This window comes from Phalaenopsis equestris, unplaced genomic scaffold (genome assembly GCF_001263595.1).
Source record: "Phalaenopsis equestris unplaced genomic scaffold, ASM126359v1 Scaffold234373, whole genome shotgun sequence".
Lineage (NCBI taxonomy): Eukaryota > Viridiplantae > Streptophyta > Magnoliopsida > Asparagales > Orchidaceae > Phalaenopsis > Phalaenopsis equestris.
The window spans coordinates 51,600-66,183 of NW_018252291.1; the positions used below are offsets into that span (position 1 = coordinate 51,600).

General features: G+C 40.0%; 1 protein-coding gene across 1 annotated transcript; it reads right to left on the minus strand.

The window, feature by feature from the left end:
- Positions 1-13,216: 13,216 nt before the first annotated feature.
- On the minus strand, positions 13,217-14,230 carry LOC110038933 (PRELI domain containing protein 3A). Its single transcript, XM_020743859.1, has one exon. It carries the CDS (start codon positions 14,136-14,138, stop codon positions 13,557-13,559), a length of 582 nt encoding a protein of 193 aa, XP_020599518.1. The 5' UTR covers positions 14,139-14,230; the 3' UTR covers positions 13,217-13,556.
- Between the last annotated feature and the right edge of the window lie 354 nt (positions 14,231-14,584).

Below are 14,584 nucleotides of genomic sequence, written 5' to 3' on the forward strand. Positions count from 1 at the left end.
ATTAGAAAATCAGAAACATAATTCAAATTCTTAATGAACCTTCCGTAAAAGTTGTCAAATCAAGAAAACTTCTAACCCAAATGAAAGTAGAGAAAGGACATATTCAAATTCCATGAATTTTTATTCAGGTTTATGTTCAGTAAAATAAATAGCAAACCCTAAGAAGATAGTCTTATTCAATCATAAAAAAAAAACAATTCTCGAAATCCTGTAAAGTTTCAATTAGTTATTGAAAATTTTGCTGAAGGTAATCTATATGTCCTCATGACAAAAAATAGCTATATCATCATAATATACAACCAAAAATTTTTCATTGGATGATTCTAGAACATTATTTATCAATCTCACAAAGATGCTAAATATATTGAAATAGCCAAAAGATGTCACTAACCGCACATACAATCATTGGGTTTATAAGTTATTTTCCATTCATCTCCTAATTTGATACTAGCTTGATGATAGCCAATATTATAGTTGATCTTGAAGAAATAAGTGGATCCTGAAACATAGACTAACATATCATCGCATTTATGCGAAGAAATTTTATATTTAATAGTGATTTTGTTCATCACATGATTACCAGTAGATCCTTCAAGAAATATCTTTCTCTGAAGTGATTAATGCATGAACATGAAAACTTAAACTCTCTCTAATAAATTACTTTCTTTCTTAAGCTCAATATGTTATACAAAAATTATCCTATAATGTGGTGGATTAAGCAATTAAGATCCACGAGAAAATTTACTGTGTTAAATTTACCTCTTCAATTGTAATATATTAACAAATTCAAATAAAATAATATCTATAAATTTAGACAAGAACTGATACTATAAGAGAAAATACGACCTCCATAGTAGAAGAAACTTATTTCAAAAAAACTAAAAGAAAAAAAAAAAGATCAGATTTTCCTTTATTAATATATTGAAAATTAGTAGAAGATCTGGACAAGTTGTCCAAAAAAGCCACAGACAACTGATTATGATTTTTTATTGAAAATGATTTTGCTTGAATGTTAATGGACAACATCTTGTTAGAGTTTATTTGAGAGCTTTATCAAGTGGTTTGTTTGGCATACTTGTATTTCTTTTTTCATGGAACTTAAAACACAAACATGTTATCTGGACCGTAATTTATAACATTTATATCATATAACTAAGGCCCATATAGAAGAATATGAGCAATATCCATAAGAAGGACTTCACACTATATCTCATAACTCCTTAGTTTTACAAGAACTAGACATCTACTTATGCCAAAAAAAAATAAAAAACTTGATCTACCTAATTAATATGAAAGCTCGTGTGGGGTTCAAACTTCAAATTTGTTGTAGCTACAGTGTGGGGGGATATGCCATTCATCGAATCATCATGGAAACCATAAATGATTCATATACTTATTCTCATTTATCTCATCCGTTGTTAATAAAATATTCTTCCATATCCCATGTCAGTCAAGCATCCCATTACACCAAATTGAAAATGATTTCATAATTGCAAACCAACTAATTAACATATGATAAAGAATCATGATGTAATTCTTCAATCCCATGATCCGGATCTATTATTGGTTATAATTTCTCTCGGAAAATGTTTTTAACTTTACATTAATTTTTATATGATCTCTTTTATGATATTAACAAATATCCTCAAAAGTGGAGGAATTATTAAAAGAAATGTTAGAAGTCCCAAAAGTGATTTAAAAAAACAAAAAAAGGTTTAATATAAGAGGGTTTAGAAGAGCAAGGAGAATAGCAATTTGATATATTTGTTCTGGTAATAAACCTTTATATGTTAGAATAGTTTATAAAAATAAAACAGGAACATTACTCTTTTCTTTTCAATTAATACACTAAAATGACAAGCATTTTCAAATCACCAAACAAGCTACACGCACACCACTTGAGAAAGATCTAAAGATATAACACTCTCGCAAGAATGAATTAGAAAAAACAATATCTATTGCATAAATCAAAACACAAAATTATCAAACTAAAGTATCAGCAACATACTTCTACAAAAAGCGCAAATGAAACCCTAATTATAAATCAAAATAAGGTAAATAGGGCCACAAGGCCGGTGGTTTAATGACAAGCGGAAATTTTCTTGCTTTAGTTCTCAATATTCCTGTTTCGATTCCAATCCCGCATACACGTGGATCACAAGTTCGCTCCACATCACCCTCTAGGGTGGTGAGGCTCTGCCTTCTTCTTTGACAACATTTGAATCCTCATAGTATGACAACAAGTCACCGACATTAGATGTAGCAGAGATATATTATCAATGGACCATTAGGCATTTGAATCCTCATAGTATGACAACAAGATGTAGCAGAGATATATTATCAATGGACCATTAGCTCTGGGCTTGAGCATCCGAAAGAGTTTGTAGGAAATCTCTCTTTCTTTAATCTGATCCACACTGAGTCACATTCCTTAAAGCAACTATGGAACGAATTATATTGAAGTAGGAATGAGAGGTTGTCACATGGAATGACATTTTCATAGAAAACCCTCCTAATATTCATGCAAACACATATGTGTCTCTCTAGCATGCCCTTGAGACATCTTCTATGTTACAATTTTCATTCTCCATAACCATGTCATCCTCCACATTTACCATATAGTGATCCATGAGACCTTTTGCATCTCTACTAAATATTGGTGACAGATAAAAACTTCATGACATTGCAATCACTCTCAAAGTTTAGACATCAAAAATATCATCGAATTGTCATTGTGCAAGACGCTAACATCGTCAACTTATTTATATACGTTTTAACTTCCTCTTTCACTATTATGGCACTTTGGCATAGAATGCAACATTCTTGTGCAAGCTAGAGAGGTGTTTGTTCATCCTAATAACACCCTCTTTAAGTATCATGTCGCAGCAATTACACTCCAAATAAATATATGAATTATCATTTCCTTCAATATCAACTTGCACACAATGCCTCCACGTTGAATCATTTCCATGATCCATTATGGATTTCTTCTAACCTCCAACAATTTCTTAGAAAACCTTCGATTAAAATTTTTTATTCAAATAAATTTAAGATGGTCGGCATGACAAAAGTAGCAAGCAGTAACAGCTCTAAGGATTACTTTCATATGAGTGAGAGAGGAGTTCATGGGCAACAAGTGGCAGTGGAGATCAAAGGTGATAATGGTGGAAGCAATAGGCAATGGCAACGGGTGACATATACGTAAGAAGAGAGAATGGGTTACGAAGGGAGAACATGCACAAAAATTGGCAGTAGCGAGAGCAACAAACGGAGATGGTGGCGGTGGCGGCGACGTCAACATTGCTGAGAGGTGGCAGATTGTGCGTTCAAAGAGAGGATTGAGGGGAGATGGTGTGTGCATGAAAGTGGTATATGTCAGCTATAACAGTAATTAAATATTTAAGAAAATCCTAAGCTTAAGGTGCATGCCACAATATAAATATGGCAAGCGTGCCTCGCCCATATACCTTGAGCCATGCATTTGAATGTGTTTTGGTCCAATTGGGCTAAGGCCTGCCTTATACTGTGCAATTTGAAATAGAAATGTGAAAAAAAAAGCCCATAATTTTTATATAATAACCACTCCACTTACCTCAAGCACTCGAGATGTCCTTGAATCATTATCCACTATTTCTCCATTGTAATAAAAAATCTACAATAATCTAAAGCTACAAAAGGATATTCACCCTAAGTACTAATCCCAATAATGGTATCAAAATTAATTGATACAAAATTGGATTATTATTATTACTCAATATTAAATAGAATACAGAAAAATCATGAAATTTAAGAAATACATTTGCATATTGTACACATGAAAATGTGTCAGCACGAATCTTAAAGCAAATGCGCAATTCAGAAAGAAGATGCGGATGATCAAGCATAGATGCGGACGACAATTATTTTCAGGTGGTATTGGCGAAGGAAGCCCCTTATTTGAATGATTGGCAAAAGACACCAAGAGAAAAACCAGTAGAGCGGTAATCAGCCTTTAGGACGATTGATTAAGAGTACTCTTTCGAACTATATGTCGGCTATATCAAGTCTTGTTAGACAATCGACAATCCTCATCGATTGAATCAATCCACAGTTTTATTATATGCAAATAACTCTGTAATTACCAAAAAAAAAAGTCCCCTGAAAAGTTAATAATGAGGAGGCTAACATGTATTTTTTAAATATTGTGACCTATGCCTATAAATAGGGGTCTATAATATGAAGAAAGAATACATTTTGTCTATCCACTACTACTCTCTCTCTCTCTCTCTCTCTTAATCACTTCCTAATAGAACATTTCATTCCTTAGGTTTGTTTCCCAGACATTATTCGATTCAACATCTTTTAAGGTGTGGTGAGCATGGAAACATGTCGTCAACAAGAAGAGGAGCTCAGCACAACAACAAAAAGTCAAGTCAGAGGAACGAAGAAGAAGCAGCATGCAACGGGGAGTTTATGAAAAATTTTGTTCAAAAAGGCCTGCAAGATTTGAGAACTCAAATCACCAATCATATGTCAGGACAATTCGCAGAAGTCTTTAGGGCGGTCGCAGCCCATAGCCGCCCTAATTCTAGAAGAAGAGTCAGCACGACAAAGAACACTCAACCCCCTTAAGGGGAACCACAAGCCAACAATGAAAGAAGGGGGATCCACCTATAGAAGAAGCCCAATGACGGACTATACCAAGACGACACCGGATTCTCCCCCATGGAGGAGGGGAACGGACCGATGTGGACCGAGGTAAAGAGGCAACTGAAGAACGCTTTCTTCCTATAGGTCTCCAGAGTTGAACACCCAAAGAAGTTCAAGATGTCGATCTTAGAGACATATAAAGGACGTTTGGATCCTAGTGACCACCTCGCATTGTTTGAATCATCCATATGCCTGCTAACGATCGGATCCTAGTGACCACCTCGTGTTGTTCGAATCATCCATATGCCTGCTAAAAATTTCTGATGCCCTCAATTGTAAGCTCTTCTTCACAATGATAAGATCAACCGCATTAAGATGGTTTGATGAAATGCCCGCGGGGGTAATCACTTGCTTTACAGAGTTCAGAAGACTTTTCCTATCGCAGTTTGCTAGTGCATTGAGGCCTAAGAAAAGTGTACGATCTTTGTCACAGCTGAAGCAGGGGGCCAACGAAAGCTTACGATCCTTTATCGCATGCTTCCAGAGCGCAACATTAGATATCAAGGACTTGAAGCTCGACATGGCCCAGGCCGCACTAACGCATGAGGTGAGGTTGAAGAGATTTCGTTTCAACCTCAAACACGCAGAGCCACAAAGTTTGGCCAAGTTGTTGGAGATGGCTAGCAAATAAATTGTCACCTATGAGAAGGCCCCAGAGCCCTCCGAAAAGAGACACCAGAAAAGACCACCACAAGACAGCAAAGGACAGCCCAGGCAATGCACACGACCGTCAAACCGCCCCTGCTACAGCATCGGGAGTACCAGAGGCAATAGACCAAGGCCAAAAACCGTCGATCGTCATACCACCGTAAACACTCCCAGTATAATCACGAGGTCCCTCGCAAAACCCCGCTCAAGTTATACATGGCCGTGATAGTGAACGCCATCCAGAATAAGTTCTTCAGGAAAGCAATGCCGATAAGGGACGGAGCTTTCCTTTGGAATAGCAAAAAATACTGTAAATACCACAGAGAACACGAAAACAATATGGAGGTGTGCAGACACCTGTAAAGCCTGATCGAGGAGCTGATAAAAAAGGAGAAGTTGAAAGAATTCGTTGCCTTCGGAGCCGCGACCCAAAGACAAGGCAAGGCTCACACGGGAGGAGTGACTGGCGGGCCCATCCGCACCAACGTCATTCACATTGCGTTGTACGTGCCCGTAATTTTCGGATAAGCGAGTCATCTAGAAGAACAAGCAGGAAGAGACAGCATACAGGGGAACTCTGCATTGCCACTTTTGCCTCGAAGCCCAAAGGGACATCCGCCTATCTATTTCACTGACGAGAATCTTCCCTAAAAGGGAAACCAATACAACGGCGTCATTGTAATAACGGCGATAATAAACAATTACCAAGTAGGTAGTATTCTCATTGATACAAGAAGTTCTATGAATGTGCTATTCAAACAGATATTCGACAGGTTGAGCCTCAATATCGATCGGATGACCGCACCGGTCGATCCGCTATATAGATTTTTGGGCGAAAGAAGAAGCACTTAGAGTGATCGGGCTCCCAATATATTGGGAAGAAAATGAAAAACAATTTACGATCACAAAAGATTTTCTCATGGTGAATTCACCAACTTATAATATTGTATTAAGTCGACTGCTGTTGAATAATTTCATAGCAGTAGTCTCTACATAACATGTCACTGCCAAATTTCCTGGATATGGAGAAATTATCACGGTCAGGGGTAACCTAGAATTATCCCGGGTTTGCGACTTGTGGGCTATAAGAAACATATAGCATGATCCCCTGGACATCCAAAACATGAGAGAAGGTGGCCTCGAGACAAGCGAGGCCACTCACGAGGTTCCGGCAGTTGAAGGAGAACCAGGTACGATGTTTTCTAGTAAGCAAAGCTTTTGATGCAGGTCACAGGGAGTTGATGATACAAACGCTCCAAGAAAATCAAGATGTTTTCGCATGGACGGCCGCTGAGATGCTGAGGGTGCCAATCCATATCGCGTGTCACAGGTTGAACATTGATCCATCGACACGACCCATGAAGCAGAAGATCAGGAGTTCAGCCATGAAACATTGGTGGGTCTCCAACGTAGTAATGATCCAGAAAGCCAACGGAAAGTGGAGGATGTGCATGGACATCACCAAACTGAACTCCGCTTGTCCAAAAGACTTTTATCCCCTGCCAAGGATCGACGCACTGATGGATTCGGCGGTCGGTCACTCAGTCCTGAGTTTCCTTGATGCATTTTCCGAGTACAATCAGATCAAGAAGCACCCAACTGACGTGGAGAAAAGCACCCAACTAACGCGGAGAAAATCGCTTTTATTAGTTGTGAGGGAGTTTTTTGTTATAATTTAATGCTCTTTGGACTTAAAAATGTTGGGGCGACTTACTAACACCTCGTGAATGTATTCTTTGCTAATCAAAGATGTACAAACATTGAGGTGTATATCGATGATATACTGGTTACGAGTTGGTCGGTCGAACAGTACATTGAGGATTTAAAAGGAACTTTATAACACTTAAAAAATTTAAGATGAAACTAAACCAACTGAAGTGCACCTTTGGGGTCGCGGTAGGCAAATTCCTGGCCCCTGAAGGCATAAAGGCCAAGCCGGAAAATATCCAAGCACTCCTCAATATGCCCCCATAAAAATAATAAGGAAATCCAAGAGCTAACCGGTCAGATCTCAGGTTTGCGCCAGTTCATCTCCAAGTCAGGTGATAAGTGCGCCCCATTCTTTAAAGTACTCAGGAGAGCCAAATGATTTCAATGGACATTGGAATGCCAAGAGGCTTTTTGAAATCTCAAGCGATTCCTCGCCTCTCCTCCCCACCTTCAAAGCCTAAAGCTGAAGGAAAAAAGCTTTATCTTTACCTCGAGGTCAGACCCCATGCCGTCAATCCGGTTTTGGCTAGAGAAGAGCTCAGAAAGCAACATCCAGTATACTACATTAGCCAAGTTCTTAAAGGCCCTGAACTTTGATATCTCAAAATGGAGAAACTGACATTAGCCTTGGTCACTTCAGCACTAAGGTTTCGACCATATTTTTAGGTACACCCCATACAAATTATCACAGAGGCGTCAATGGGATCCTAGTAGACAAACTCCTTGCTCTCAAAATCTAAGAGAAGCTTCCCAAATTTCTCCATGCTTTTCCACTTAAGATCCACCAGCTTGTGCTGCACAAACCTCTCGATCGCGAGAGAGGTAGTAACTACAATTTCGCAAGAAAGACCCTCAACATACGCCTCCTTGGTGACCATCAAAGATAATTTTTTCTTTTAGATCCTTATTTTGCTTCAGAAGAGACGCCGCCTCTTCCTCATGTTGTTGGGCATCTATCTGTCGCCCCTCGAGGGAAAGCTACAACTTCCCTTTCGCTTCAACTTCCGACACCTCGAGGCAGGCCGTCTGATGTCCTCCTCAGTCTTGTCCATGAGGAGAGCCTTGAAGTGTGAAGTCTACCAGGTAAGGGCATGATAACGGTCGATTGATTGGAATATGTCTCTTCTATCCATTGACCTCAAGTTCATCTCGAAGGCACGAGACCCGAATATGTCAATTAGAATAGAGGGATAGTTGTCATTCAGGGCGTTGGCAAGGAACCACTCGATCTCCCTATCAATGCGAGCGATGTGACCACTCGTTAAAACATTAGCTCCTTGAACGTGTGTGAATGACTACTCAGGCTAAACCGCCCCCTCTTGCACAGCAGGGTTGGGACAAGTTAACATTGGGGAGAGGAGCCTTTCCTTCCCTCCGAGGGGTGTTGCTCTCTGTCCAATCCATGATCTCCCATCCCTCCTTAAAATCGATTTCGACGGAGATTGGACGGCAGGCACGAATCACCTCACCTCGCTCCCGAAGAAGAATGATCGAGGCCCTCCCCCACCCCCCAATAGCTACCAAAACCCCTCCAATCTATGGACGCATCGATGGACCTCCGGATTCAGGAAACCTAGGAGAACAGGAAGAGTGCCCCTCGCTCCCTTCCAAAGAACCTGACAAAGTACACAAAAGTCATGAAAATGCATTTCGCACACGAACAAACAAGAAGATAAGTGATACCAACCTTTATCATTCCCCTCAGCCGACCTGACAATGTCGGACCAACCCCGACCTCTGTCGAATGAGGAAGGTGCGCCTCTTCCACGGGGCCTCTTCAAAGCCATCCTCTCCCCGGCAGCTCTGTCCTGAGCGACCTCTCTGTCGTTGACAGGTCTCCACAATTCCTCAGTCATAATATCGACAACATCCAAACGAAACATTTGTTTAATCATGTTGGGGTCGAGGTACTAAAACAGAGAGAGGCACTAGCCCTCAATCAACGCTCTATGGTCCCAAACATTCCCGGGCAGGGTCTTTACTTTCTTCACCCTGCAAACAGTAGAAGAAGAGCGCATTCCCCATCCGCCCGCAAACGAGATGATCAGGAACTTTGTCTTCCAGTCTTTCACTTTATTTTCTAGCCCCATCAGATTGAATCTTGGTACCGGTGGCGAATTGAATGTAACCATCACAACCAATCTGAAAGGATTATAAATGGTTGAAGAGTTCGATTGATCATGGGATCTTCATCATCCGACAGAAGAGCACATAGGTCATAATAGCAGCGATCAAGTTAGGAAGTATCTGAGCTGGAATAATGCCATAACGATTGAAGATCAAATGTGGCTCTTGACAAAACAATAGTCGAAGACCCATCTTAAAGTAATCCTTGTAGAAGAGAATATCAAGAGAGAAGTAATCTGTGGCTCGTTCATGATTGTCGGTTGGTTGTAGGAGAGTTGTAGAATCCAGAACACAACGATCTTGGATGTCCTCTACGTCCGCCGTAGAAAGAACCAAAACCTCTGTAGCAGGGATCGAACCAAACGACTTCTGGGAGTATTTTGTAAACCATGATCTATCACTTTAGACAGGAAAGAAGAAGGAAAGAACGACGAACCCAGAAAAAGGGAGAAACGACAGTGCGACCCGGGGGAAAGGAGAAATTAGGAAAGGAAAGAAATAGGAGCCCTCAGTAATTGCACGGCCACACATGTATACATATACGCGAGAAAGGATACTTAAGAAGTCGAAAGACGTCGATACGACTGATGTGACAAAATTACATGTCATCAAAGTAAAGTAATCATTACCATAAATGAAAAAATATTTTCTTTTCTTTTATTTCTTATTTATTTAAATATAAAAAGATGGAGGACCCCGCGGTGAACCCTCAATTACATCAGAGTAAGGAAAAAACAGACTAAGCAGTCGTTCGCGCTTCGCCCGAGAAAAACCCTCGGTGGCGAAGCCATTCATATATAAACTCGCCATCAAGCTTGAAAATGTCATTCTGGTTGTCCCTAGGCTGAGTGGCATAGGCCTCTTTAACGGCCAACAACTCCAAACACCAAAGCATGACTCCACACAGTTGGCAATCATCTCCCCCCAAAAAGCCAGGAGCACCGGAGAAAACTTGACGACCAGCGCCCTGATCTCTAGCACCCGGATCATCGACATCACGCTCATTATCTTGCTCCGATGCGCTTAACTCCGCCTTAACTGCTCTTCCCGCGACAAACTACCCCATATTGGTCTCTTCGACTATAAACTGGTCCGCCGCCGCATAATCTTCAGGACCAACTTTGGTATCTGCTGATACATACTCAACAGTCAGGACCTCAGTTGCTGAAAAGAGAGATGCAAAAAGTTATTCAAACTACATACCAAGAGTTCGCCCCCATTTAGATGTAGCATAAAAGAGAATGTCCTCGCCGGCTTTTTCTGGTTCTCCTCCTTCAAAAGATAAACCGTTCCTAGTCAGCCAATGCCATGTCTAGGCCTCAACCGCGCCTCTTTAGAAGTCCTTTAGGAAACCACGACCCATGCAACCACCTGGACGGGCAATCATTCTCCTACATCAGAAACACTCACCATGGTGAGCATCCGATAAGATGTTCGTCAGGACGGCCTTTTACCTATCTTGCAGCCCTCTCCTGAGGAGGGCTTGCAAGAAAACTAGAAGAACTAGGCCCGATCTCGCGATCGTTGGCTCTAGGCTGGAAGACAGCTCTTTTCCTACTCATACCTTCCGTAGATACCTCACCTGTTGGTTTGCGCTTCACGTCTGACTCGTGGATCTGCACCCATATTTCGCTCATAGCCTCGAAAAGGACACTCTTAACAAAAAATAGAGCTTTGGCAGATATCACAAAAAACACATAAGGACACGAGACAAAGAAATCAAAAGAAACGAAGGCAGTGCATACCTCTCTTGCTCTAAAGCCTATTTATAATGGCTCTAGCAAGAAAATCCGGGAAAATCCCTTTTTGTGCAATAATATCATTTAATTATTTTATGTGTTTAAAAATTCTTATTCTCGTGCCCTGAACAGCTTCTGAGGAGAAAAAGAATCGGAGAACTAAATATGCATACATAAAAATGTGTCAGCATGGATCTCAAAGCAGATGGACTCAAAAGAAGATGCAGGAGATCGAGTGTATACGCGAACGATGAGCAGATGGGCGACTCAAAAGATGCAGGAGATCGAGTGTATACGCGAACGATGATTGTTTCCTGGTGAGTATTGGCGAAGAAAGCTCCTTATGCAAACAATCAGCAGAAGAGCTAAGAGAAAATCTTGTAGGGCGGTAATCAGCCTTCAAGACGATTGACGGAGAGTACTCTTTCGAACTATATATCGTTCGAACCAAAGCTTGCCAGACGATCGACAACCCTCATCGATCGAATCGAACCCCGATTTTATTATATGCAAATAACTCTGTGATTACCAAAAATCTCCCTTAAAAAGTTAATAATGATGAGGGGGCTAATATGTACTTTTATAATATTGGGACCTAGACCTATAAATAAGGGTCCATATTATGAATAATTAATACCTTTTGTTTGTCTACTACTGCTCTCTCTTTCTCTCTCTTAACCACTTCCTAATAAAACATTTCATTTATTGAGTGTGTTTCCCGGGCATTACTGGATTCAACACATACATAGACTTATCTCTACTTTCTCAATTTTGTAGTTAAATTCCATCAGTTAGATTAATTTAACTAAAACCTCAAATTTGAGTGTGAATTAAGCAAACCTCAATTCATCGTAAAGTTGTAAAAATTGATCCAAAATCACATAAAAAATGCACATTAACAAAGATATGAATTAATGACTTGCTTCATTAACATATACATGTAATTATCGTGTTTTAATTGTTTCAAAAATATAAAAGCAAGAAGGATAAGTTTCTCAAACCAAAAGCAAATATGTGATTTCTACGACAAGGAGATCCTCGCCTCACTATTTCATTGGAAATCACATAGTCGTAGCAAGCCAACCACAACAAATAGAGGGAATACATATAGTAAGCATACAAGGAGGGGAAAGACATAGGAAATGAGAGTGAGATAGGCATCTAATCATGGACCACAATCATCCTCCTCAATCAGCTCTTTTCATTCTATCACACGACCTTCACTCCTTACGTATCCAATCATTTGCAAGGAATGGTTCAAGTGTGCCTCTCTCCTACAAATAAAAAAGGAGATAAATCATCACTTTACTCAAGTTAGACCAATCCAATATGATTTGATTTGGGTTAAACTGAAATACGTTTTTTTTTTTTTTTCTAAAAGATGAATATTACAAAATTTTTTATCAATTTGTGTTAAAGTGTGCCTCATAACAATTGGGAAGAGGAATGCTCATTATGCTTGAGCCAAACTAGCCTGATTTGGGTTAAGCTATGCTAAGGGGTTTTTTTTTTTTTTTGAATTAAGGATATTACAACATTATCATCAATTTCAAGTGACAACTTTCTTGAAATTGTTCCCCCCAGATCAACACATCAAATACACAATTGAGTACATTGTTTATGATGTAGTATATTCAAACTGTTGATTCAAGACATCATCAAAAATGGTTGCCACAGGATGCTTCATCAACCCAAGTCAACCGAGGGGCAACATTGGCTAATAAAGAATATATAGATAAAGACTAAAATATTTCTCACGTCTTAAAAAAGGTTCCTTTATAGCTCATTCGACAAGTTTTTTCTACAATAGAAAGAGCTCTAAATATTTCCTATTAAATTGCACTTGTTGCGCTCCCATCAATAGTCATCATTCCCAAACTGCCCCTTGTCATATGAAGACCAAACAATGTTCAAGATCTAAACAAGCACGGCACAACAAATTGTACCCAGATACACGGATATGTAGTTATTTTTGTTATATAACGATGTTGTCAACCCCACCATTGCACATTCCTATCACATTCACAACAAAAACACATGAGGACTTATCTGAGCACCAACAATGTAAAATTTTTAACAACACAAAAGATGCTTTAATTGAAGTCCCTCTAAATGCTCAAAGTAAAACCATCATAGCATTGATTTTCTACAAAAAATAATGAAAATTGTTAGACTAGACTAGCCCAGAAGGTTTTTACCCTATAGATTTTAGACGTAAAAAATCCTCATTTCTTCTACTGTGAGTGCTCTGAGAAGCTCGAATCACGCTAAGAAGTTAACAAACTATATAAGTTCAAGAACCTCTCCAACACACAACATTAATATGTTCAAATTCATCATTTCCACATTCAGGATGGAAAGATTACAAAGCAGAAGGGTATAAACATACATCACTAACCTTCGACAAACCAAAGAAATAATCTCATCATTTACTTGAACTAGAATTTGCAACATATATGTGACATAAAATTTCAGATTGAGATGCCTAGACCTCTGGATACTCCAAAACTTCGCTCAGAAACGAGATCAAATACTAATAAAAATTCATGAAAAGATGGACATGTCCAAGTTCTCGGTTTACAAAATTAAATTCCCCAATCAGAGAGTCAGATCACCTTATACCAAGCTGTCAGACAATTCTCATCATGACGCTGTGGAAACTGCAGCGGAAGCCGAGGATTCCGCTTCCAGGTACTTACAGATCCGCTCAACGAACTCCCGACCCTTCACGCTATTCTGCTGAAACCGCTCAACGCAGCGCTGCTCAACCTTCTCAGCAACGGCAGCCAGCGCCTTAAAAGGCTTGCAACGAATGCTAGTGTCCTGCTTTAATAGCGTCCACCCCTCGGGATTTTCTGGATGAGGCCGATAGGAAGATCTCTCCTCGACCTCGATAAGGCCTCGAAGGCTGGCATTAACGGCGACGATCTCCATGGATCTTACACGGGGGTCAACGACGGATGTTTCGATGCAGTGGCAGACGACAGCCTCACTGCCAATGATGCGGCGGAGAAAGAAGGGGAGGGAGGGAGATCGAACGGTGATGGATCGGACGGTGTGGAGGCATCCGGACGTGGCGTCGAGGCGGCGAGAGAGGGTGTGAACGTCGAGGACGTGTGAGAGGACGGCGGGGGTATCGGGATCGGTGAACTTGCGCCAGGAAGCGGTGGTGACGCGGTCCCAGGGGTGGCGGTAGACATGTTCATGCTTGTAAGCCCGCACCATCTTAAGCTTTTCGAGGGTGGAAGTCGAAGCGTTGATTGCTCTCCAGGGTTGTATTGTGGTAATGGATGCTTTAGACGAGCTTTTCACTCTAGGGATGCTGTAAATCATGTGTTCGTCGGTGAAAAATTCTGCTAATGTTGGGGTATATTCAATGATATGTCTTTGTAATCTTCTTATAATCTTCCTATAATTTATATGTAACATCTTAATAAATGATAACAGAAGCGTGAAACTTATTTTAGGATACAAATATGTTACAGAAAGTTACAGGGACGTTATAAGGGGTTATACCGCGGATGTAACCCCTTGTATTCTCGGTATAACCTCAATATCGGTGTAAATTTTATCCGTTCATTTCGCAAGTTTTGGATGATAAATCTGAAAAATTATTTGACTTGTGTTTTAATAAATCTAATTACATTAACTTAAATTGATTGGTATCTTCT